The following is a 22,332-nucleotide window of genomic DNA, read 5'->3' as shown; positions in this document are numbered from 1 at the left end:
TGAAAGATAAAATTTGGGTTCAGTGTCCCTTTTAAATAAGTTTGTACTGTTTTTGTTACTTCTATCTCTTCATTTGTTTTATGTCCCTTTCTTTGTCCTTTGCTCTCCAGGGTACAGTGTCCAGCTCAGCTTCCTGTTTACAACTTCACAAAAGAGCAGAACGTGTAGCAGTTGGTTTGATGGAAAAAGCTCGTCTGAATGTTGGGGATCACGTGGCCTTGGTGTATCCTCCAGGTGAGGAGCATTAAATCATCTGCTATTGCACCAAATTTTTTTACATTTGAGCACCATGGTGTCAATATTTGTGTGTATGTGTTCATACTTATGAGTGTTTGTATGTGTGGTGTGCATGCATATGATTGTGAGTATGCGTGGTGTGTGTGCATATGAATGTGTGGATATTAGTTGGTGTATGTGTAGTGTGCATGCATTTGAGTATGTGTGGATATGAGTTTGTGTATGTCTGGTGTGCGTGTATGAGTGGATGTCGTCTGTTGATATGAGTGTGTGTATTCGTGGTGTGTGTGCATATGTATGTATGGATATAAGTGGGTGTATTTGTGGTGTGCGTGGGTATGAGTGTATGCGTGGATATGAGTGGGTGTACATGTGGTGTGGGTGTATGTGTGGTGTGTGTGCGTGGATATGAGTGGGTGTCTGTGTGATGTGCGTGCGTGCATATGACTGTGTATATGCATGGTGTCCGTGCATATGAATGTGTATATGCGTGGTGTGCATACATATAAGTGTATGTGTGGTGTGCATGCTTATGAGTGGGTGTATGTGTGGTGTGCATGCTTATGAGTGGGTGTATGTGTGGTGTGCATGCATATGAGTATTTGTTGTGGGTGTTTGTGTGGTGTGTGTGTATATTAGTGTGTGTAAGTAGGTGTATGTGCGTTGTGTGTGCATATGAGTGTGTGTGATGTGCATGCATACAAGTGTGTGTATGTGTGGTGTGCGTGCGTTTGCGTTCATACAAGTGTGTGTATGTGTGTTGTGTGTGCTTATGAGTGTGTAATGTGTGTGCATACAAGTGTGTGTATTTGTGGGGTGTGCGCGTTTGCGTGCATACAAGTGTGTATTTGTGGTGTGTGTGTATGTGTGGGTGTGCATGCATACAAGTGTGCGTGCAAACGAGTGTGCGTATGTGTGGTGTGCGTTCATACAAGTGTATATGTGTGGTGTGCTTGCGTATGTGTGGTGTTTGTGCATATGAGTGTGCATATGTGTGGTGTGCGTGCATACGAGTGTGCGTATGAGTGGTGTGGTGTGCGTGCATACAAGTGCATATGTGTGATGTGGTGTGCGTGCATGCGAATGTGTGTATGTGTGGTGTGCATGCATACGAGTGTGCGTATGTGTGGTGTGCGTGCATACAAGTGTGCGTATGTGTGGTGTGCGTCCATACGAGTTTGTGTATGTGTGGCTGTGCATGCATACAAGTGTATGTATGGTGTGCATGCATACAAGTGTATGTGAGTGTGTGTGATGTGCATGCATACAAGTGTGTGTATGTGTGGTGTGCGTGCGTTTGCAGCATACAAGTGTGTGTATCTGTGTTGTGCGTGCTTATGAGTGTGTGTTGTGCGTGCATACCAGTGTGTGTATTTGTGGGGTGCGTGTGTTTGCGTTCATACAAGTGTGTATTTGTGGTGTGCGTGCATACAAGTGTGTGTATGTGCATGCATACAAGTGTGTGTGTATGTGTGGTGTGCTTGCATACAAGTGTATATGTGTGGTGTTTGTGCATACGAGTGTGCGTACGTGTGGTGTGCGTGCATACAAGTGTATATGTGTGGTGTTTGTGCATATGTGTTATGCGTGCATACGAGTGTGCATATGAGTGGTGTGCGTGCATACGAGTGTGCGTATGTGTGGTGTGTGCGTGCATGCGAATGTGCTTATGTGTGCATGCATACAAGTGCGTATGTGTGGTGTGCATGCATATAAGTGCGTATGTGTGGTGTGCGTGCATACAAGTGTATGTGTGGTGTGCGTGCATACAAGTGTATATGTGTGGTGTTTGTGCATACAAGTGTGCGTATGTGTGGTGTGCGTGCATACAAGTGTATATGTGTGGTGTTTGTGCATACAAGTGTGCGTATGTGTGGTGTGTGTGCATACAAGTGTATATGTGTGGTGTTTGTGCATACGAGTGTGCATATGAGTGGTGTGCATGCATACGAGTGTGCGTATGTGTGGTGTGTGCGTGCATGCGAATGTGCGTATGTGTGGTGTGCATGCATACGAGTGCGTATGTGTGGTGTGCGTGCATACAAGTGTGTATGTGTGGTGAGTGTGCGTATGTGTGGTATGTGTGTATGTGCGGTGTGCGTGCATACGAGTGTGGGTATGTGTAGCGTGCGTTCATACAGCTGTGTGTATGTGTGGTGTGCGTGCATACAAGTCTATATGTGTGGTGTGTGTGCGTATGTGTGGTGTGCGTGCATACAAGTGTGCGTATGTGTGATGTGCGTGCATACGAATGTGCGCATGTGTGGTGTGCGTGCATACGAGTTTGTGTATGTGTGGTGTGCGTGCATACAAGTTTGTGTATGTGTGATATGCGTGCATACAACTGTGTGTATGTGTGGTGTGCGTGTATACAAGTGTGTTTGCGTATGTGTAGTGTACGTGCATACGAGTGTGCGTATGTGTGGTGTGCGTGCATACGAGTGTGCGTATGTGTGGTGTGCTTGCATACGAGTGTGCGTATGTGTGGTGTGCGTGCATACGAGTGTGTGTATGTGGGCTATAAAAAAAATTAAGAATTAGGGGGAGTGGGCTGCTTTACCTTAAAATGCCTTGGCCTATTTCTTTCCTATGACATGGAGAGTCCACGACTTCATTCCAATTAATAGTGGGAATTCAACTCCTGGCCAGCAGGAGGAGGCATAGAGCACCCCAGCAAAGCTGTTAAGTGTAACTTCCTTTACCCATAGTCCCCAGTAATTCTCTTTGCCTCTGTCAATGGAGGTTGTGCGAAGACGGTGTCTGAAGATATTTAATCCTTTATGGGTACTTTTCCCTGCAAGCAAGGATTGGGGTTATGCTGTGTCCATGTCCATCTCTTTAGAAGAGTAATGGTGGCTATTAGTCGTTAGAAAGCAGCAAGGTAGTCTTTGCTTTATTTCTAACATTATTGCTACCCCTTCATAGAAAACCAGGGTTGGTTACTCTGTTCTTTCTTTTTCTCTAGGTCCCTGACAGAGAGTGGAGTATCTGTCTCACGTAAGAGACCGTTCCTGCCCTGCAGCTGGATCCTCAGGTCACTGTCAGGATAAAGACTGCTTCTGTCAGACCTGCATCGTGTGAGCAGACTGCATGGTGCAGACGAAGACTTCTAAACGTGAGTCCCTGTATTCCTACCCCCATGGCTTGTGGTCAGAAGGGGTTTTTACTGTGGGTTTAGGGATTTCTCATATCTAAAATTGGCGGGTATCCTCCAGTGTGGGTGGTCAATGAGGTGAGGTGTCATGGTGGGCACTCTTTAATCAGGACTTCTGGTAGAGGTCTTAAGAGTTTAGTGCTAATGCACTCCCTCTCAGCAGAGGTGACTCTATGGCTTTATAGTATGACCGGAGGCCACCGCTCATTGGAATAAATGTACTGCAGTACTTTATAAAAGGTCTATAGTATAGACTTATTTTGTTTATTACGATTGGGTACGCCATTTTATTTGTGTGGCACAACTCTGGTCCAGTCCTTATTTTCCCGCCGCTAGCAATGTTTGTATGGGGAGGATAGACCTGCTAAGGTTTTCCCTCTAATTAGACATGGGGTTATGCATAATTTATTAGTTTTTCATGTATTGAGACTAGGGCTGGGCGATATAGGGGAGAAAAAAATTGTGATTGCGATTTAATCGCGATTTTCACGTCAGCACCCGCTGTAACCCCCATAAGCCCCCCTCTGTGACCTTCATAAGCCCCATCAGCTCCCACTGTAACCCCGCACCCCCTGTAACCCCCATAAGCTCCCCCTCTGTAACCTACATAAGCCCCATCAGCTCCCACTGTAACCCTGCACCCCCTGTAACCCCCATAAGCTCCCCCTCTGTAACCTACATAAGCCCCATCAGCTCCCACTGTAACCCTGCACCCCCTGTAACCCCCATAAGCCCCCCGCTGTAACCTACATAAGTCCTATTAGCTCACACTGTAACCCCCCAATAAGCACCCCCTTTAACATCATAAGCACCGCCTGTAACCACCATCAGCCCCCAACCCACATAAGTTCCAGCGCACTCCCCTCCCTGTAACCTGCATCAGCCACAGTGCACCCTCCTCCCTGTAACCCGCATCAGCCACAGCGCTCCCGGGTAAGCCGGCCCCCCTCCCTATAACCCGCATCAGCCACAGCGCACCCCGGTAAGTCGGCCCCCCTCCCTGTAACCCGCATCAGCCACAGCGCACACCCCTCCCTGTAACCCGCATCAGCCACAGAACTCCCTGGTAAGTCGGCCCCCCTCTCTGTAACCCACATCAGCCACAGCGCACCCCCCTCCCTGTAACCCGCATCAGCCACAGCGCTCCCGGGTAAGTCGGCCCCCCTCCCTGTAACCCGCATCAGCCACAGCGCACCCCGGTAAGTCGGCCCCCCTCCCTGTAACCCGCATCAGCCACAGCGCACCCCCCTCCCTGTAACCCGCATCAACCACAGCGCTCCCCGTTAAGTCGGCTCAATGTCGCAAGGCGGGCACGGCAAGTCAGCGGCCCTCCGATACGTCATAGGTGACGTCAAATGGGGCAGGGCTAAAAATCGCATACTCTCGTGGTTTTAAAACTGCGGCGATTAATCGTGGTTTAAAATAGCATCCACGATTAATCGTGCAGCCCTAATTGAGACTAATACAAGTTCCCCTGTATAACGATAACTGCTGGACCCCTGTGATCTGAGACCTGTCCTCCTTCTGAGAGGTAGAATCACGGCTTTACCGTTCGTTCTACTCTTTTTTTTTCTGCTCTTTCACTATGGTGCAGAGGGATATTTTTTTAGAAGGACTGATGATGTCCAGCGGTTAAGTTTGCGGCAGGCAGTATTGACTCGCTTCTTAAACAGGAGCAGACCTCTCGCTTTCGCAGAGATTTTCAACTGCCCCTTATGTGTTGCCCGGATATTTTATTAGGCTCTCAGTAATGATTTCAGGTGATCCGGCATCGGAAGGGATTAACCTTAACGCCGGGAATTTTTTGGCGCGATCTAGCTTTCTATATCGGTTGTGCTATACAGCAGAGAGTATAGACGATATACTCACCTTAGGGGTGGTGGCTAAGCTGCTTCAGGAGATTTTGAAGATACAGCGGTTCAGGTCTGACAGCGGAATAGGAATAGGGTATATGTATTTTATATGTGTGCATTTTTTTGGTACTAATACTATTGATGTTAGATTACATACCATGCACTGTTTAGTTCTGTAAATTAGAAAAAAAAATCCCTTATTCTGTTGTGATTTCCTGGTTTTGTCTGCCACATAGTGGCAGTTTAATGTATTTATGCAGCTAAGTTATAGAGAAGAAAGTTTTTCTTATACTTCTTTATGAAGTTCATGTTTGATGCATCTGAAGGATGTATCCTCATATCTAAGTTTGCATATAGCATAATCCTCTGAGGGATTTAATTTATGAAGGATATTACTTAATGATGTTCATTTGCCTATTTATAGGTTGAATTTTTATCCTCTGAGGGATTTACATTTTTTATCCTTATCATATATATTTTTTATATAATTCAAAAGAAAAGAAAATAATTAATGTGTGTATCTAATAGTTAACCTTGTAATTATTGTACATTATTATATGGGTGAAAACTACTAGTAGTACTTTAAGCAACAATTGAATTAAAAAATATCAGCAGTGGTCACACAAGAGTGGATATGCTAAACAAAGTTTTGCTTTTATGTACTATTTCTCCAACATAGGTGTGTCCGGTCCACGGCGTCATCCTTACTTGTGGGATATTCTCTTCCCCAACAGGAAATGGCAAAGAGCCCAGCAAAGCTGGTCACATGATCCCTCCTAGGCTCCGCCTACCCCAGTCATTCTCTTTGCCGTTGTACAGGCAACATCTCCACGGAGATGGCTTAGAGTTTTTTAGTGTTTAACTGTAGTTTTTATTATTCAATCAAGAGTTTGTTATTTTAAAATAGTGCTGGTATGTACTATTTACTCTGAAACAGAAAAGAGATGAAGATTTCTGTTTGTATGAGGAAAATGATTTTAGCAACCGTTACTAAAATCCATGGCTGTTCCACACAGGACTGTTGAGAGGAATTAACTTCAGTTGGGGGAACAGTGAGCAGTCTTTTGCTGCTTGAGGTATGACACATTCTAACAAGACGATGTAATGCTGGAAGCTGTCATTTTCCCTATGGGATCCGGTAAGCCATTTTTATTCAGACAGTAAATAAGGGCTTCACAAGGGCTTATTAAGACTGTAGACATTTTCTTGAGGAATCATTTAATCTGGGTATTTTTTGTAAAATAATATCGGCAGGCACTGTTTTAGACACCTTATTCTAGAGGGGCTTTCCCTAATCATAGTCAGAGCCTCATTTTCGCGCCGGTATGGCGCACTTGTTTTTGAGAACAGCATGACATGCAGCTGCATGTGTGTGGAGCTCTGATACATAGAAAAGTCTTTCTGAAGGCATCATTTGGTATCGTATTCCCCTTTGGGCTTGGTTGGGTCTCAGCAAAGCAGATTCCAGGGACTGTAAAGGGGTTAAATATAAAAACGGCTCCGGTTCCGTTATTTTAAGGGTTAAAGCTTCCAAATTTGGTGTGCAGTACTTTTAAGGCTTTAAGACACTGTGGTGAAATTTTGGTGAATTTTGAACAATCCCTTCATACTTTTTCGCAATTGCAGTAATAAAGTGTGTTCAGTTTAAAATTTAAAGTGACAGTAACGGTTTTATTTTAAAACGTTTTTTTGTGCTTTGTTATCAAGTTTATGCCTGTTTAACATGTCTGAACTACCAGATAGATTGTGTTCTGACTGTGGGGAAGCCAAGGTTCCTTCTCATTTAAATAGATGTGATTTATGTCATAAAAAATTTAGTAAAAATGATGCCCAAGATGATTCCTCAAGTGAGGGGAGTAAGCATGGTACTGCATCATCCCCTCCTTCGTCTACACCAGTCTTGCCCATACAGGAGGCCCCTAGTACATCTAGCGCGCCAATACTCCTTACTATGCAACAATTAACGGCTGTAATGGATAATTCTATCAAAAACATTTTAGCCAATATGCCCACTTATCAGCGAAAGCGCGACTGCTCTGTTTTAGAAAATACTGAAGAGCATGAGGACGCTGATGATATTGTTTCTGAAGGGCCCCTACACCAGTCTGAGGGGCCAGGGAGGTTTTGTCTGAGGGAGAAATTTCAGATTCAGGAAAAATTTCTCAACAAGCTGAACCTGATGTGATTACTTTTAAATTTAAGTTGGAACATCTCCGCGCTCTGCTTAAGGAGGTGTTATCCAATTTGGATGATTGTGATTATCTGGTCATTCCAGAAACACTATGTAAAATGGACAAGTTCCTAGAGGCCCCGGGGCCCCCCGAAGCTTTTCCTATACCCAAGCGGGTGGCGTACATTGTTAATAAAGAATGGGACAGGCCCGGTATACCTTTCGTACCTCCCCCCATATTTAAAAAATTGTTTCCTATAGTCGACCCCAGAAAGGACTTATGGCAGACAGTCCCCAAGGTCGAGGGGGCGGTTTCTACTCTAAACAAGCGCACCGCTATACCCATAGAAGATAGTTGTGCTTTCCAAGATCCTATGGATAAAAAATTAGAAGGTTTGCTAAAAAAGATGTTTGTTCAGCAAGGTTACCTTCTACAACCAATTGCATGCATTGTCCCTGTCACTACAGCCGCGTGTTTCTGGTTCGATGAGCTAGAAAAGGCGATTATTAGTAATTCTTCTTCTTATGAGGAGATTATGGACAGAATTCGTGCTCTTAAATTGGCTAATTCTTTCACCCTAGACGCCACCTTGCAATTGGCTAGGTTAGCGGCGAAAAATTCTGGGTTTGCTATTGTGGCGCGCAGAGCGCTTTGGTTACAATCTTGGTCAGCGGATGCGTCTTCCAAGAACAAATTGCTTGACATTCCTTTCAAGGGGAAAACACTGTTTGGCCCTGACTTGAAAGAGATTATCTCTGATATCACTGGGGGCAAGGGCCACGCCCTTCCTCAGGATAGGTCTTTCAAGGCCAAAAATAAACCTAATTTTCGTCCCTTTCGCAGAAACGGACCAGCCCCAAGTGCTACGTCCTCTAAGCAGGAGGGTAATACTTCTCAAGCCAATCCAGCCTGGAGACCAATGCAAGGCTGGAACAAAGGAAAGCAGGCCAAGAACCCTGCCACTGCTCCCAAGACAGCATGAGATGCGGGCCCCCGATCCGGGACCGGATTTGGTGGGGGGCAGACTCTCTCTCTTCACTCAGGCTTGGGCAAGAGATGTTCTGGATCCTTGGGCGCTAGAAATAGTCTCCCAAGGTTATCTTCTGGAAGTGATTCATCCTGTTCCATTAAAAGAACGAGGGATGGGGTTCTACTCCAATCTGTTCGTAGTTCCCAAAAAAGAGGGAACGTTCAGACCAATCTTAGATCTCAAGATCCTAAACAAGTTTCTCAAGGTTCCATCGTCCAAAATGGAAACCATTCGAACAATCCTTCCATCCAGGAAGGTCAATTCTTGACCACGGTGGATTTAAAGGATGCGTATCTACATATTCCTGTCCACAAGGAACATCATCGGTTCCTAAGGTTCGCATTCCTGGACAAGCATTACCAGTTCGTGGCGCTTCCTTTCGGATTAGCCACTGCTCCAAGGATTTTCACAAAGGTACTAGGGTCCCTTCTGGCGGTGCTAAGACCAAGGGGCATTGCTGTAGTACCTTACTTGGACGACATTCTGATTCAAGCGTCGTCCCTTCCTCAAGCAAAGGCTCACACGGACATAGTCCTGGCCTTTCTCAGATCTCACGAATGGAAAGTGAACGTGGAAAAGAGTTCTCTATCTCCGTCGACAAGAGTTCCCTTCTTGGGAACAATAATAGACTCCTTAGAAATGAGGATTTTTCTGACAGAGACCAGAAAAACAAAACTTCTAAACTCTTGTCGGATACTTCATTCCGTTCCTCTTCCTTCCATAGCGCAGTGCATGGAAGTGATAGGTTTGATGGTAGCGGCAATGGACATAGTTCCTTTTGCGCGCATTCATCTGAGACCATTACAACTGTGTATGCTCAGTCAGGGGAATGGGGACTATACAGACTTGTAAATAGAGGACCAGAGACTCACTCCGTTGGTGGCTGTCCATGGACAACCTGTCACAAGGGGTGACCTCCCGCAGACCAGAGTGGGTCATTGTCACGACCGACGCCAGTCTGATGGGCTGGGGCGCGGTCTGGGGATCCCTGAAAGCTCAGGGTCTTTGGTCTCGGGAAGAATCTCTTCTACCGATAAATATTCTGGAACTGAGAGCGATATTCAATGCTCTCAAGGCTTGGCCTCAGCTAGCGAGGGCCAAGTTCATACGGTTTCAATCAGACAACATGACGACTGTTGCGTACATCAACCATCAGGGGGGAACAAGGAGTTCCCTGGCGATGGAAGAAGTGACCAAAATCATTCAATGGGCGGAGACTCGCTCCTGCCACCTGTCTGCAATCCACATCCCAGGAGTGGAAAATTGGGAAGCGGATTTTCTGAGTCGTCAGACATTGCATCCGGGGGAGTGGGAACTCCATCCGGAAATCTTTGCCCAAATCACTCAACTGTGGGGCATTCCAGACATGGATCTGATGGCCTCTCGTCAGAACTTCAAGGTTCCTTGCTACGGGTCCAGATCCAGGGATCCCAAGGCGACTCTAGTAGATGCACTAGTAGCACCTTGGACCTTCAAACTAGCTTATGTATTCCCGCCGTTCCCTCTCATCCCCAGGCTGGTAGCCAGGAGGAGAGGGCGTCGGTGATCTTGATAGCTCCTGCGTGGCCACGCAGGATTTGGTATGCAGATCTGGTGAATATGTCTTCGGCTCCACCATGGAAGCTACCTTTGAGACGAGACCTTCTGGTTCAAGGTCCGTTCGAACATCCGAATCTGGTCCCACTCCAGCTGACTGCTTGGAGATTGAACGCTTGATCTTTTCAAAGCGAGGGTTCTCAGATTCTGTTATTGATACTCTTGTTCAGGCCAGAAAGCCTGTAACTAGAAAAATTTACCACAAAATTTGGAAAAAATATATCTGTTGGTGTGAATCTAAAGGATTCCCTTGGGACAAGGTTAAGATTCCTAAGATTCTATCCTTCCTTCGAGAAGGATTGGAAAACGGATTATCTGCAAGTTCCTTGATGGGACAGATTTCTGCCTTGTCTGTGTTACTTCACAAAAAGCTGGCAGCCGTGCCAGATGTTCAAGCCTTTGTTCAGGCTCTGGTTAGAATCAAGCCTGTTTACAAACCTTTGACTCCTCCTTGGAGTCTCAATTTAGTTCTTTCAGTTCTTCAGGGGGTTCCGTTTGAACCCTTACATTCCGTTGATATTAAGTTATTATCTTGGAAAGTTTTGTTTTTGGTTGCAATTTCTTCTGCTAGAAGAGTTTCAGAATTATCTGCTCTGCAGTGTTCTCCTCCTTATCTGGTGTTCCATGCAGATAAGGTGGTTTTACGTACTAAACCTGGTTTTCTTCCAAAAGTTGTTTCTAACAAAAACATTAACCAGGAGATAGTCGTGCCTTCTCTGTGTCCGAAACCAGTTTCGAAGAAGGAACGTTTGTTGCACAATTTGGATGTTGTTCGCGCTCTAAAATTCTATTTAGATGCTACAAAGGATTTTAGACAAACATCTTCCTTGTTTGTTGTTTATTCTGGTAAAAGGAGAGGTCAAAAAGCAACTTCTACCTCTCTCTCTTTTTGGATTAAAAGCATCATCAGATTGGCTTACGAGACTGCCGGACGGCAGCCTCCTGAAAGGATCACAGCTCCTTCCACTAGGGCTGTGGCTTCCACATGGGCCTTCAAGAACGAGGCTTCTGTTGATCAGATATGTAGGGCAGCGACTTGGTCTTCACTGCACACTTTTACCAAATTTTACAAGTTTGATACTTTTGCTTCTTCTGAGGCTATTTTTGGGAGAAAGGTTTTGCAAGCCGTGGTGCCTTCCATTTAGGTGACCTGATTTGCTCCCTCCCTTCATCCGTGTCCTAAAGCTTTGGTATTGGTTCCCACAAGTAAGGATGACGCCGTGGACCGGACACACCTATGTTGGAGAAAACAGAATTTATGTTTACCTGATAAATTACTTTCTCCAACGGTGTGTCCGGTCCACGGCCCGCCCTGGTTTTTTAATCAGGTCTGATAATTTATTTTCTTTAACTACAGTCACCACGGTATCATATGGTTTCTCCTATGCAAATATTCCTCCTTAACGTCGGTCGAATGACTGGGGTAGGCGGAGCCTAGGAGGGATCATGTGACCAGCTTTGCTGGGCTCTTTGCCATTTCCTGTTGGGGAAGAGAATATCCCACAAGTAAGGATGACGCCGTGGACCGGACACACCGTTGGAGAAAGTAATTTATCAGGTAAACATAAATTCTGTTTTTAAATTGCTGATAAATAATATGTTGGAGATATATAAAATATAACTTTTACTTTGATATTTAAAACAGCAAAAGCAGTAAAAGGAGCTGCTTGTTGCTCACACATACACACACTTAAAAACACCCCCCCAGTTTGAATATGCGGTTAGTAGTAACCAGTGTTGAAAGCAATCACTTTAATAAAAAATGGGTAAATTAGCCAAGGTGGATACTAACAAATGTGTCTTGAATGTCTATTAAATGATATTTCAGATTCTTTTATAAGCTTGTTTTTATGATTTCTTACAGACCAGACACAATATTACCTAGATTACCTGCTCTTAGTAAGACTAAGAGTCTAACACACTTTAAGCTAAATACGTATATTTTAGTTAAGTTTTTTTAAGCTAAATCAACATTTTTTAAGCTAAATCAGGGGATCTTTTGTATTTTAAATTGCCCACCGGTTGTTAAAATTTAGCACCTATGTTGATTTAGCTTAAAAAACTTAACTAAAATATACGTATTTAGCTTAAAGTGTGTTAGACTTATTGTGTCTGGTCTGTAAGAAATCATAGAAACAAGCTTATAATAGAAGCCAAAATATAATTTAACAGACATTCAAGACACATTTTTTAGTATCCACCTTGGCTAATTTACCCATTTTTTATTAAAGTGATTGCTTTCAACACTAGTTACTACTAACCGCATATTCAAACTGGGGGGGGGGGTGTTTTTAAGTGTGTGTGTGTGTGTGAGTAACAAACAGCTCCTTTTACTGCTTTTGCTGTTTTGAATATCAAAGTAAAAGTTATATTTTATATATCTCCAACATATTATTTCTCAGCAATTTAAAATAGTACATAAAAGCAAAACTTTGTTTAGCATATCCACTCTTGTGTGATCACTGCTGATATTTTTGAATATTTTTATATATATTGGTTGTGTGGTTTTATGTATCATGATCCCTTTCTTGTGTTAAGACACTACTATTCTATAGACAAGCAATATTTTTATTTTCCTCATCTGAGGCGATTCTTGCTATGTCTGAGACATTTATAATTTAGAGTATCATACTTTGTACTTGGAAATATCATGGAATATGATTGAAAATTGTATAGTAACACATTTTGGTCGGCAGTTATTCTATCTCAATCCAAACTTCGGTCTATTACCAACTTTGGGCAGGACCTTATTTGGAGTTGGTTTGGCTGAAACCTCGATTTTCTGAAGGAGAAGGTTCTTCCTTTCTCAGGACATGAACGTAGACCTAAGGGTATGTAACTCTAGGGACATAAGTCTTCCTCTTCCAAGCAAGAACTATCCAGGGCTTCATGGAGATCTGGTCTTCTTTGGAAAAGAGGGTAGTACTCCTAAAGCCTTCCTCTGAATATAAGGCAGCATGAAGGGGCCGTCCCCAATTCACATTGGGTTGGGGGCAGACTTTCATTCTTTCGACTAGCTTGGACCCATGATGTCTCAGTTCCTTGGGCTTATGGCACTAGTATTCTAGGGATACAGGATACCTTGTCTAGGTTGTTTGCAATCTAGGTGAAGAGAGAGGCCTTCTCAATTGAGTAAAGGTGCTATTCTTTCTGGGAATGATTGTTCCGATTAACGTGGTGGAACAGGGTTTAGGATTCTATCAATCCTTTTTGTGGTTTCCAAGTAGAAAGAAATTTTCCGTCCCGTATTGGACTTCAAGTGTCATCAAATTCATCAGGTTACGTCCTTCACAATAGTGACTTTTTATTTCATTCTCCGTTAGTTCGGGAGGATAATTCATGTCTGTCAGAGTCCTAAAGGATGCGTATATCATGTTCTTCCCTCCCAGGGACCATCTCCAATTCCTGTGGTTCGCCTTTCTGGTCTGACACTTTTAGTTATTTGTCATTTCCCTTGACCTTGCTATGGCAGTGGTCAGATTTCTGGGATTGGCGGTAGCGTCTGCCTGGACGACTTCTTGGTTCAGGTGCCATCTCTTCAGTTACATAGATTCCATACAGAGATGTTTGTTGTCTATCCCTTTTTATCATGGGCGGATAGTGGATCTGGAGATAAGTTCCCTACTGTTTCTCACAAAGAGACCTCTGGTGGCACAGAGACAGGGAAACAGGCTGTGAGCCAGGAGCCCTAGGTTCAATCCTGGGCACAGCTGTGACATGTTGATTTTCGCTTTTTCTGATCAGTCCTTTATACATCCAAAAAATGGAAGTATTTGGTATTATGGTGGTTTCCCATGGACATTATCTCCTTTGTGAGATTTTTCCATCTGAGTCTTCAGTTATAGGAGTAGCTCCTTTTGTAACTGGTTTAGCCTGGTTCTTTTAGGATTTCCTGTAGCAGTATTAGGACCTGCAGATTGGCTTCCCTATCATGCTCAGACTATGGAACGGAGACATTGCGGTTCTCTCGCAGAGAATATCTCTACAACCCCTTCACGAGTCTCTCTATCGTGGTGATTTCACAGGATCTATCTCAGGGTACTTGCTCCCTGTGGCCTTCTTGGATGATTGTGTTCTCTGCTGCCGGCCTGCGGGCTGGGGAGAGTTTGTTTTTCTTTATTGGCTCAGGTTCTCTGGGCTCGAGAGGACTCTTCTTATTTTTTCAAATTCATCCTAGAGCTATCTTCTATGCTTTCTCTGCTTGGCCTCAACTAGTTTTGGTCCAGGTTATCAGGTTCCAATATGACAATCGGACTTCTTCTCCTTGGTAGCATCCATCATTCACCAAGGATGTTCCCGGTGTTCATTAACTATGAAGGAGGTACCTTGTACTCTCCAGTGGGCAGAGTCTCAGGTTTGTCTCCTCTCTTCCTTTCTCATCCCAAGGGTGGACTTCTGGGAATGCGTTTTTTTTCTGAGCAGGCAGGTACTTATTCCTGGGGAGTGGGGTCTCTGCCCTGAAGTATCTTCAACAATAACCCTGAGGTGGGGAGTTCTGGACTTGGATCTGATGGCGTCTCGTCAAAACGCCAAGTTTCCAAAGTATGGTTCAAGGTCTAGAGATCTTCAGGCCGCTCTGATAGACGCTCTAACAGTTCCTTGGATCTTCGCTCTGGCATACCTGTTTTCTGCCGTTTGCTCTCCTTCCACGAGTCATTGCTTGTATCAAACAGAAGAGAGCATCTTTAATTCTAATAGCTCCTGCATGGCCTCGCAGGATCTGGTTCGTGGATCTGGTGATGATTTCATCTCTTCCACCTGGGAGGTTACCTCAGATGCTGGACCTTCTAATCAGGGTCCATTCCTCCGTCCAAATCTGTATTCTCTAAAGCTGACTGCTTGGAGATTGAACGCCTAGTTTAGTCTAGGCGTGGTTTTTCTAAGCCAGTCATTAATACCATGCCCCAGGCTTATAAATCTGTTCTCGCAGGATTTCAAGCTTTTGTTCAGGTCCTGGTTAGAATCAGGCCTGTGTTTACACCTGTTACTCCTCCTTGGAGTCTTATCCTTATTCTTAAAGTTTTGCAGCAGGCTCCGTTTGAGCTGATGCATTCTGTTGATTTTAAGTTGTTATCTTGGAAGGTTTTGTTTCTTCTTGCTTTTTCTTCTGCTCTCATAGTCTCAGAGCTTTCGACTCTACAGTGCGATTCCTTTCCCTTATTTTTCATGCAGATAAGGCGGTTATTTGTACTAAATTGGGGTTTCTCCCTAGGTGGTGTCGAATCGAAACATTAATCAGGAAATTATTATTCCTTCTTTTTGTCCTAATCCTTTGCATAAATATGATGTTGTGCGTGCTCTAAATTTTTTTATCTTCAAGCTACAAAAGATTTTCGGCAATCTTCTGCCTCATTTGTTGTTTTCTCTGGAAAGTGTAAGGGGCAGAAGGCCACTTCTACTTCTCTTTCCCTCTGGTTAAGAAGTATGATTTGTTTTGCGTTTGAGACTGCGGGTCTGCAACCTCCTGAGTGAATTACGGCTCATTCCGCTAGGGCTGTCTCCTCTTCTTGGGCTTTCAAGAATGAAGCTTCTGTGCAAGGCGGCAACATGGTCCTATTTGCATGCATTTTCCAAAATCTACAAATTTGATACTTTTGCCTCGGCTGAGGCCTCTTTTGGGATAAAGGTTCTTCAAGCGGTGGTGCCTTCTGTTTAGGTCGGTCCACCTGCCTTGTTCTCCCTCCCTGTTCATTCCGTGTCCTCTAGCTTGGGTATTGGTTCCCACTAGTAATTGGAATGAAGTTGTGGACTCTCCATGTCATAGGAAAGAAAACAAAATGTATGCTTACCTGATAAATTTCTTTCTTTCCGGACATGGAGAGTCCATGACTCCGCCCTCTTTTTGTTTATAATTCGGCAGTCTTTTTGAGTAAACCTCAGGCACCTCTCTACCCTTGTGTTTCTTCTTTTTCCATTTTCCTTCGGCTCAATGACTGGGGATTATGGGTAAGGGAAGTTACACTAAACAGCTTTGCTGCGGTGCTATTTGCCTCCTCCTGCTGGCCAGGAGTTTAATTCCCACTAGTAATTGGAATGAAGTCGTGGACTCTCCATGTCCGGAAAGAAAGAAATTGATCAAGTAAGCATAAATTTAGTATTTTTGTCTCAGTCCGGCCCTGAGTTTTATCTTCTTTTTCACTGGACAGGCAGTTATAAAGTAGCGAGAAGCAGATGGAAGGGGCCTTTTGGTTCTTACATGCCATCAAAATATATAGCTTTTCTGCTTCATTAGCAATTTATAGGGTGAGGGATTATTAGTTAAATTTCTGTTACTGGTTCCCTCTTTTTTTTTTTGCTAGACTTTTCCTCTCCTAAAATCACTTTAACATTCTGTGGTGGTGACATGTTAAAGGGACACTGTAGTCCTCTAAAATAGGGCTTTTCAGAATGTTGTTTTTTTGTGTGTGTCATACTTTGAGACATGTCGCCTCCACCAGTAAAACGGAAAATGAGAGATTGAATGTGTACAGTGTTCACAGCCAATATATATGTATTTATTGAAGGATTTTAACTAATCTCTAAATCTAGATAGGAATCTTAGCTACTAGTCTGTACATATGTTAAGGGATTGCATCCATTTCTCTTGATACATGTGTGTTGTGCGACTGCACCTGCCAGTTTTTGTGTGTTCGTGGGGGAACTGAAAATAGTGTGCATGTTTTTTTAAAGGAGAGATGTGGAGCACCATGCTATTTAAAGAGTCCATCATATGGTAATTTCTCTTGTAAGGTGTATCCAGTCCACGGATCATCCATTACTTGTGGGATATTCTCATTCCCAACAGGAAGTTGCAAGAGGAAACCCACAGCAGAGCTGCTATATAGCTCCTCCCCTAACTGCCATACCCAGTCATTCTCTTGCAACTCTCAACAAAGATGGAGGTAGTAAGAGGAGAGTGGTGAAATATAGTTAGTTTTGTCTTCAATCAAAAGTTTATTATTTTTAAATGGTACCGGAGTGTACTATTTTATCTCAGGCAGCATTTGAAGAAGAATCTGCCTGCGTTTTCTATGATCTTAGCAGAAATAACTAAGATCCACTGCTGTTCTCACATATGTCTGAGGAGTGAGGTAACTTCAGAGGGAGAATGCCGTGCAGGTTATCCTGCTATTGAGGTATGTGCAGTTTTAAGTTTTTCTAGGGACTAGAAAATGCTGCTGGTACCTGATTAATGTAAGTTAAGCCTAAAAACAGTGATTTAATAGCGACTTGTATCAGGCTTACTAACAGAGATATATACTCTGATAATATGGCAATATAAAACGTTTGCTGGCATGTTTAATCGTTTTTATATATGCTTTGGTGATAAAACTTATTGGGGCCTAGTTTTTTCCACATGGCTGGCTTGATTTTTGCCTAGAAACAGTTTCCTGAGGTTTTTCCACTGTTGTAGATGAGTGGGAGGGGCCTATTTTAGCGCTTTTTTGCGCAGTTAAAATTGCAGACAGAGACATTCAGCTTCCCTCAGCAGTCCCCTGCATGATATAGGACATCTCTGAAGGGTTCTAAAGGCTTCAAAAGTCGTTTATTGAGGAAGGTAGGACCACAGCTGAGCTGTGGCAGTTGTTGTGACTGTTTAAAAAACGTTTAAATCGTTTTTTTGATCCGTTTTTTGCATTAAGGGGTTAATCATCCATTTGCAAGTGGGTGCAATGCTTTGCTAACCTATTACATACACTGTAAAAATTTCGATTGAATAACTGCCTTTTTTCATTGTTTTTCAAATTTTGACAAAATTTGTTTCTCTTAAAGGCACAGTACCGTTTTTTATATTTGCTTGTTAACTTGATTTAGTGTTTTCCAAGCTTGCTAGTCTCATTGCTAGTCTGTATAAACATGTCTGACATAGAGGAAACTCCTTGTTCATTATGTTTAAAAGCCATGGTGGAACCCCATATGAGAATGTGTACTAAATGTATTGATTTCACTTTAAACAATAAAGATCAGCTTTTATCTTTAAAAAATGTATCACCAGAATATTCTGACGAGGGGGAAGTTATGCCGACTAACTCTCCCCACGTGTCAGACCCTTTGACTCCCGCTCAAGGGACTCGCGCTAAAATGGCGCCAAGTACATCAAGGACGCCCATAGCGATTACTTTACAAGACATGGCGGCAGTCATGGATAATACACTGTCAGCGGTATTAGCCAGACTACCTGAATTTAGAGGAAAGCGTGATAGCTCTGGTGTTAGGCGTAATACAGAGCATATAGACGCTTTAAGGCCCATGTCTGATACTGCGTCACAATATGCAGAAGCTGAGGATGGAGAGCTTCAGTCAGTGGGTGACATCTCTGACTCAAGGAAGCCTGATTCGGATATTTCTACTTTTAAATTTAAGCTTGAGAACCTCTGTGTGTTGCTTAGAGAGGTTTTAGCTGCTCTGAATGACTGTGACACAATTGCAGTGCCAGAGAAATTGTGTAGACTGGATAAATACTATGCAGTGCCGGTGTGTACTGATGTTTTTCCAATACCTAAAAGGTTTACAGAAATTATTAATAAGGAGTGGGATAGACCCGGTGTGCCGTTTTCCCCCCCTCCTATTTTTAGAAAAATGTTTCCAATAGACGCCACCACATGGGACCTATGGCAGACGGTCCCTAAGGTGGAGGGAGCAGTTTCTACCTTAGCAAAGCGTACTACTATCCCTGTCGAGGACAGTTGTGCTTTTTCAGATCCAATGGATAAAAAATTAGAGGGTTACCTTAAGAAAATGTTTATTCATCAAGGTTTTATCCTGCAGCCCCTTGCATGCATTGCTCCTGTCACTGCTGCTGCGGCATTCTGGTTTGAATCTCTGGAAGAGGCTTTACAGACAACTACTCCATTGACTGAAATACTTGACAAGCTTAGAGCACTTAAGCTAGCTAACTCTTTTGTTTCTGATGCCATTGTTCATTTGACTAAACTAACGGCTAAGAATTCTGGATTCGCCATCCAGGCGCGTAGGGCGCTATGGCTTAAATCTTGGTCAGCTGACGTGACTTCAAAGTCTAAATTACTTAACATTCCCTTCAAGGGGCAGACCCTATTCGGGCCTGGTTTGAAGGTAATTATTGCTGACATTACTGGAGGTAAGGGTCATGCCCTTCTTCAAGACAGGGCCAAACAGTCTAATTTTCGTGCCTTTTGAAACTTCAAGGCAGGTGCAGCATCAACTTCCTCTGCTACAAAACAAGAGGGAACTTCTGCTCAGTCCAAGCCGGCCTGGAAACATAACCAGTCCTGGAACAAGGGCAAGCAGGCCAAGAAGCCTGCTGCTGCCTCTAAGACAGCATGAAGGAACGGCCCCCTATCCGGTAACGGATCTAGTAGGGGGCAGACTTTCTCTCTTCGCCCAGGCGTGGGCAAGAGATGTTCAGGATCCCTGGGCGTTGGAGATTATATCTCAGGGGGATATCTTCTAGACTTCAAAGCTTCCCCCTCACAAGGGAGATTTCACCTTTCACGATTATCTGCAAACCAGATAAAGAGAGAGGCATTCTTACGCTGTGTGCAAGACCTCCTAGTTATGGGAGTGATCCATCCAGTTCCACAGAAGGGACAGGGATTTTATTCAAATCTGTTTGTGGTTCCCAAAAAAGAGGGTACCTTCAGACCAACTTTGGATCTAAAGATCTTAAACAAATTCCTCAGAGTTCCATCTTTCAAAATGGAAACTATTCGGACCATCCTACCTATGATCCAGGAGGGTCAGTACATGACCACAGTGGATTTAAAGGACGCTTACCTTCACATTCCGATACACAAAGATCATCATCGGTTCTTAAGGTTTGCCTTCCTAGACAGGCATTACCAATTTGTGGCTCTTCCCTTCGGGTTAGCTACAGCCCCAAGAATTTTTACAAAGGTTCTGGGATCGCTTCTGGCGGTCCTAAGACCGCGGGGCATAGCAGTAGCCCCTTATCTGGACGACATCCTGATACAGGCGTCAAACTTTCAGATTGCCAAGTCCCATACGGACATTGTTCTGGCATTTCTCAGGTCACATGGGTGGAAGGTGAACGAGGAGAAGAGTTCTCTATCCCCACTCACAAGAGTCTCCTTCCTAGGGACTCTGATAGATTCTGTAGAAATGAAGATTTACCTGACAGAATCCAGGTTATCAAAACTTCTAAACTCTTGCCGTGTTCTTCATTCTATTCCGCGCCCTTCGGTGGCTCAATGCATGGAAGTAATCGGCTTAATGGTAGCGGCGATGGACATAGTACCATTTGCGCGTCTACACCTCAGACCGCTGCAACTATGCATGCTCTGTCAGTGGAACGGGGATTACACAGATTTGTCCCCTCTGCTAAATCTGGATCAAGAGACCAGAGATTCTCTTCTCTGGTGGCTATCTCGGGTCCATCTGTCCAAGGGTATGACCTTTCGCAGGCCAGATTGGACAATTGTAACGACAGATGCCAGCCTTCTAGGTTGGGGTGCAGTCTGGAACTCCCTGAAGGCTCAGGGATCGTGGACTCAGGAGGAGAAACTCCTTCCAATAAATATTCTGGAATTGAGAGCAATCTTCAATGCTCTTCTAGCTTGGCCTCAGTTAGCAACCCTGAGGTTCATCAGATTTCAGTCGGACAACATCACGACTGTAGCTTACATCAACCATCAAGGGGGAACCAGGAGTTCCCTAGCGATGTTAGAAGTCTCCAAAATAATTCGCTGGGCAGAGACTCACTCTTGCCACCTATCAGCGATCCATATCCCAGGGGTAGAGAACTGGGAGGCGGATTTTCTAAGTCGTCAGACTTTTCATCCGGGGGAGTGGGAACTCCATCCGGAGGTGTTTTCTCAATTGATTCATCGTTGGGGCAAACCAGAATTGGATCTCATGGCGTCTCAGAACGCCAAACTTCCTTGTTACGGATCCAGGTCCAGGGACCCAGAAGCGACGCTGATAGATGCTCTAGCAGCGCCTTGGTTCTTCAATCTGGCTTATGTGTTTCCACCGTTTCCTCTGCTCCCTCGACTGATTGCCAAAGTCAAACAGGAGAGAGCATCGGGGATCTTAATAGCGCCTGCGTGGCCACGCAGGACCTGGTATGCAGACCTAGTGGACATGTCATCCTTTCCACCATGGACTCTGCCTCTGAGACAAGACCTTCTATTACAAGGTCCTTTCAATCATCCAAATCTAATTTCTCTGAGACTGACTGCCTGGAGATTGAACGCTTGATTTTATCAAAGCGTGGCTTCTCCAAGTCAGTCATTGATACCTTAATACAGTCACGAAAGCCTGTCACCAGGAAAATCTACCATAAGATATGGCGTAAATATCTTTATTGGTGTGAATCCAAGAATTACTCATGGAGTAAGGTTAGGATTCCTAGGATATTGTCTTTTCTCCAAGAGGGTTTGGAAAAAGGATTATCAGCTAGTTCTTTAAAGGGACAGATTTCTGCTCTGTCTATTCTTTTACATAAGCGTCTGGCAGATCTTCCAGACGTTCAGGCATTTTGTCAGGTTTTGGTTAGAATCAAGCCTGTGTTTAAACCTGTTGCTCCTCCATGGAGCTTAAACTTGGTTCTTAATGTTCTTCTTCATTCCATAGATATCAAACTTTTATCTTGGAAAGTTCTGTTTTTGATGGCTATTTCCTCGGCTCGTAGAGTATCCGAGTTATCTGCTTTACAATGTGATTCTCCTTATCTGATTTTCCATACAGATAAAGTAGTTCTGCGTACAAAACCTGGGTTTTTACCTAAGGTGGTATCTAATAAGAATATCAATCAAGAGATTGTTGTTCCATCATTGTGTCCTAATCCTTCTTCTAAGAAGGAACGTCTTTTACATAATCTGGACGTGGTCCGTGCTTTAAAGTTTTACTTACAAGCTTCTAAAGATTTTCGTCAAACATCTACTTTGTTTGTTGTTTACTCTGGACAGAGGAGAGGTCAAAAGGCTTCGGCAACCTCTCTTTCTTTTTGGCTAAGAAGCATAATACGCTTAGCCTATGAGACTGCTGGACAGCAGCCCCCTGAAAGGATTACAGCTCATTCCACTAGAGCTGTGGCTTCCACCTGGGCCTTTAAAAATGAGGCTTCTGTTGAACAGATTTGCAAAGCGGCGACTTGGTCTTCGCTTCATACCTTTTCAAAATTCTATAAATTTGATACTTTTGCTTCTTCGTAGGCTGTTTTTGGGAGAAAAGTTCTACAGGCAGTTGTCCCTCCCTTCATCCGTGTACTTTAGCTTTGGTATTGGTATCCCACAAGTAATGGATGATCCGTGGACTGGATACACCTTACAAGAGAAAACACAATTTATGCTTACCTGATAAATTTATTTC

The 22,332-nt window shown here is 43.9% G+C and overlaps 1 protein-coding gene across 1 annotated transcript in view; it reads left to right on the top strand.

The window, feature by feature from the left end:
* The window catches only part of DIP2A (disco interacting protein 2 homolog A), a 311,461-nt gene that overhangs the window by 168,538 nt on the left and 120,591 nt on the right, over window positions 1-22,332 (top strand). Inside the window, exon 26 of the mRNA XM_053698887.1 lies at window positions 111-234. Coding sequence (XP_053554862.1) covers window positions 111-234 — 124 coding nt within the window. The remainder of the gene's footprint in view (window positions 1-110; window positions 235-22,332) is intronic.

The sequence above is a fragment of the Bombina bombina genome, chromosome 1 (genome assembly GCF_027579735.1).
Source record: "Bombina bombina isolate aBomBom1 chromosome 1, aBomBom1.pri, whole genome shotgun sequence".
Taxonomy (NCBI): Eukaryota; Metazoa; Chordata; class Amphibia; order Anura; family Bombinatoridae; genus Bombina; species Bombina bombina.
Note: the sequence above shows the minus strand (reverse complement) of the source record. Positions and strands in the feature narration are given on the sequence as shown.